The 2,093-nt window shown below is 54.7% G+C and overlaps 1 protein-coding gene across 1 annotated transcript in view; it reads left to right on the top strand.

Annotated features, from left to right (window-relative positions):
• Positions 1 to 2,093, top strand: part of ESRRB (estrogen related receptor beta) — a 51,164-nt gene that overhangs the window by 42,866 nt on the left and 6,205 nt on the right. The window contains exon 4 of the mRNA XM_023762177.1: positions 1,557 to 1,826. Within this exon, the coding sequence (XP_023617945.1) occupies positions 1,557 to 1,826 (270 nt within the window). The remainder of the gene's footprint in view (positions 1 to 1,556; positions 1,827 to 2,093) is intronic.

The raw sequence follows: 2,093 nt of genomic DNA, 5'->3' as shown, positions 1-2,093 counted from the left end.
AGGTTGGAAAGAGGGAGGACAGTGTTTTTTAGAGACAGAGGGCAGCAGAGGAGGGTGGGACGGACACCATGGAAGCCCAGAGCGAGGGGTCAATCCAGAAGCTTGGGGCCACCCCAGGTCTCCAGTCCAATGGGAGAAGAGAGTCATGCCAATAGCATGCTAACAACATGCCAATAGCATAGCAACAACTACAGCCATCACTACCGCCAGCTCAGGTTTGCTGAGCACCCACTGTGTGCGGGACGATGCTCAGTGCTTCCACTCACCATCCTCGTCCTCACAGCCCGCGCATGCAGGCTGGGTCAGGTTCTAGGTCTGCAAATGAAGTGATGAGTCTTACACAAGCAAATTACCCCGGGAGCCCCTGACTTCCCGTAGCCACGACACCCGGTGCAAGTGGCTTTGTGGATACTGTTCCTCTTTTCAGCACATCTGGCATGGTCCGTGTTGGAACCAGCCACTGAAGTTACCACCGTGTTTAGTGACCAGCTGTTTGAAAATCAGTTTCCTCCCTCCCTCCCTCCCTCCCTCCTCTCTTCCTACCTCTCTGGCTTGTGTATCAAGATGGTCATTGACCTTGCACAGTTAAGCACATATAATGTAATTCCAGTACATTATTCTCATTTTGCTGATGAAGAATTTCATCTCATTATTAATAGTAATAGTAAGAGCTCCATAACTGTGCTGTGTGTTCTGTAACCATTGGCTCACTTAGACCTCACAGCGACGCTCTTAAGCGGGCACTACTGTTACACCCATTTCACAGACGAGGAAACTGAGGCATAGAGAAGCTGCACAGCTGCAGCTAGGTCATCCTACAGCTAGTACATGGGGAGTCGGGATGCAAGCCCAGGCAATCCTGAGAACACATTGGACAAGACAGTGGCACAATTCTGGAGCCATCCCTATGCCCAGGCTCACAGGATACAGGACTGCTGCGTCATCGTTAAATGCAGAGTAATGGCCTGGGCAGCGGGGTTCTGACCCCTGGGAAGACAGGCTGCCCTGTGACAAAGTGCCCCCTGACCCTGGGGGCCCCTGAGCATTTTGTAGCCCCAGGCTGGAGGTCACCGAGGTCACTGGCCAGGAACAGCTGGGTCCTGCGCAGCTGGGACTCTGCACTGAGGGGCAGGCACCACTTCAGCACATTGAAGCCTTCCCGGGCTCGAGCAGACTGGGGAGCCTGGAAACTGCCCAGACTGGAGGGGATCCTGTACTGCCACCTCCTAATTCTATGAATCCAGTAACTCCTTAAATTACAAATGCATTTCATTAATCAAAAAACCTCTCCAGACATTTGAAAAATACCACAGAACTAGCAATAATGATGATAATAACAAGTGTCAACGTTGACTGAGCTCGTTAGGTAAGTCTTTTCCATGAAATCCATGTCTGACTCATTCACCAACAAAAGGACGATGAGTCCCAAAGGTAAGGGGAAGGGCAGGATCCGGAGGGACCTGGACCCCCGCCCCATCCGGCACTCCAGCCAGCCTCAGGGAGGCCCTGGCCCACCGCCTGACCACGGCTGCCCTCCTTGCACCCTCTACCTGCAGGCTTCTCGAACCTCTCCCTGGGGGACCAGATGAGCCTGCTGCAGAGCGCCTGGATGGAGATCCTCATCCTGGGCATCGTGTACCGCTCGCTGCCCTACGAGGACAAGCTGGCGTACGCCGAGGACTACATCATGGACGAGGAGCACTCCCGCCTGGCGGGGCTGCTGGAGCTCTACCGGGCCATCCTGCAGCTCGTGCGCAGGTACAAGAAGCTCAAGGTGGAGAAGGAGGAGTTTGTCACGCTCAAGGCCCTGGCCCTGGCCAACTCAGGTAACAGGGAATGTGGGACGTCTTCTCGGGCCTGGGGAGCACCCCTTTGGGGCCTGTGAGGGGGATGAGGTGAAGATACTGGAGGTTCTTATCCCCAAAGATTGTACCAGTGCAAGGGGGGGTCTGGGGTTAAAAGGGTGGCGACGAAGGCCAGCATTAGCTGAGTGTTTCCTGTGCCCTGATTTGCAGGGCACTATGCTGGGCCCGTGACTCAGGCCAGCACACTGGTCACGGTCACAGATTTCAGAGCAGTGACCAGAGTCAAAT

Source organism: Myotis lucifugus, unplaced genomic scaffold (assembly GCF_000147115.1).
Source record: "Myotis lucifugus unplaced genomic scaffold, Myoluc2.0 scaffold_235, whole genome shotgun sequence".
In the NCBI taxonomy this organism is placed as follows: Eukaryota; Metazoa; Chordata; class Mammalia; order Chiroptera; family Vespertilionidae; genus Myotis; species Myotis lucifugus.
This window is presented reverse-complemented; position numbering and strand designations above follow the sequence as displayed.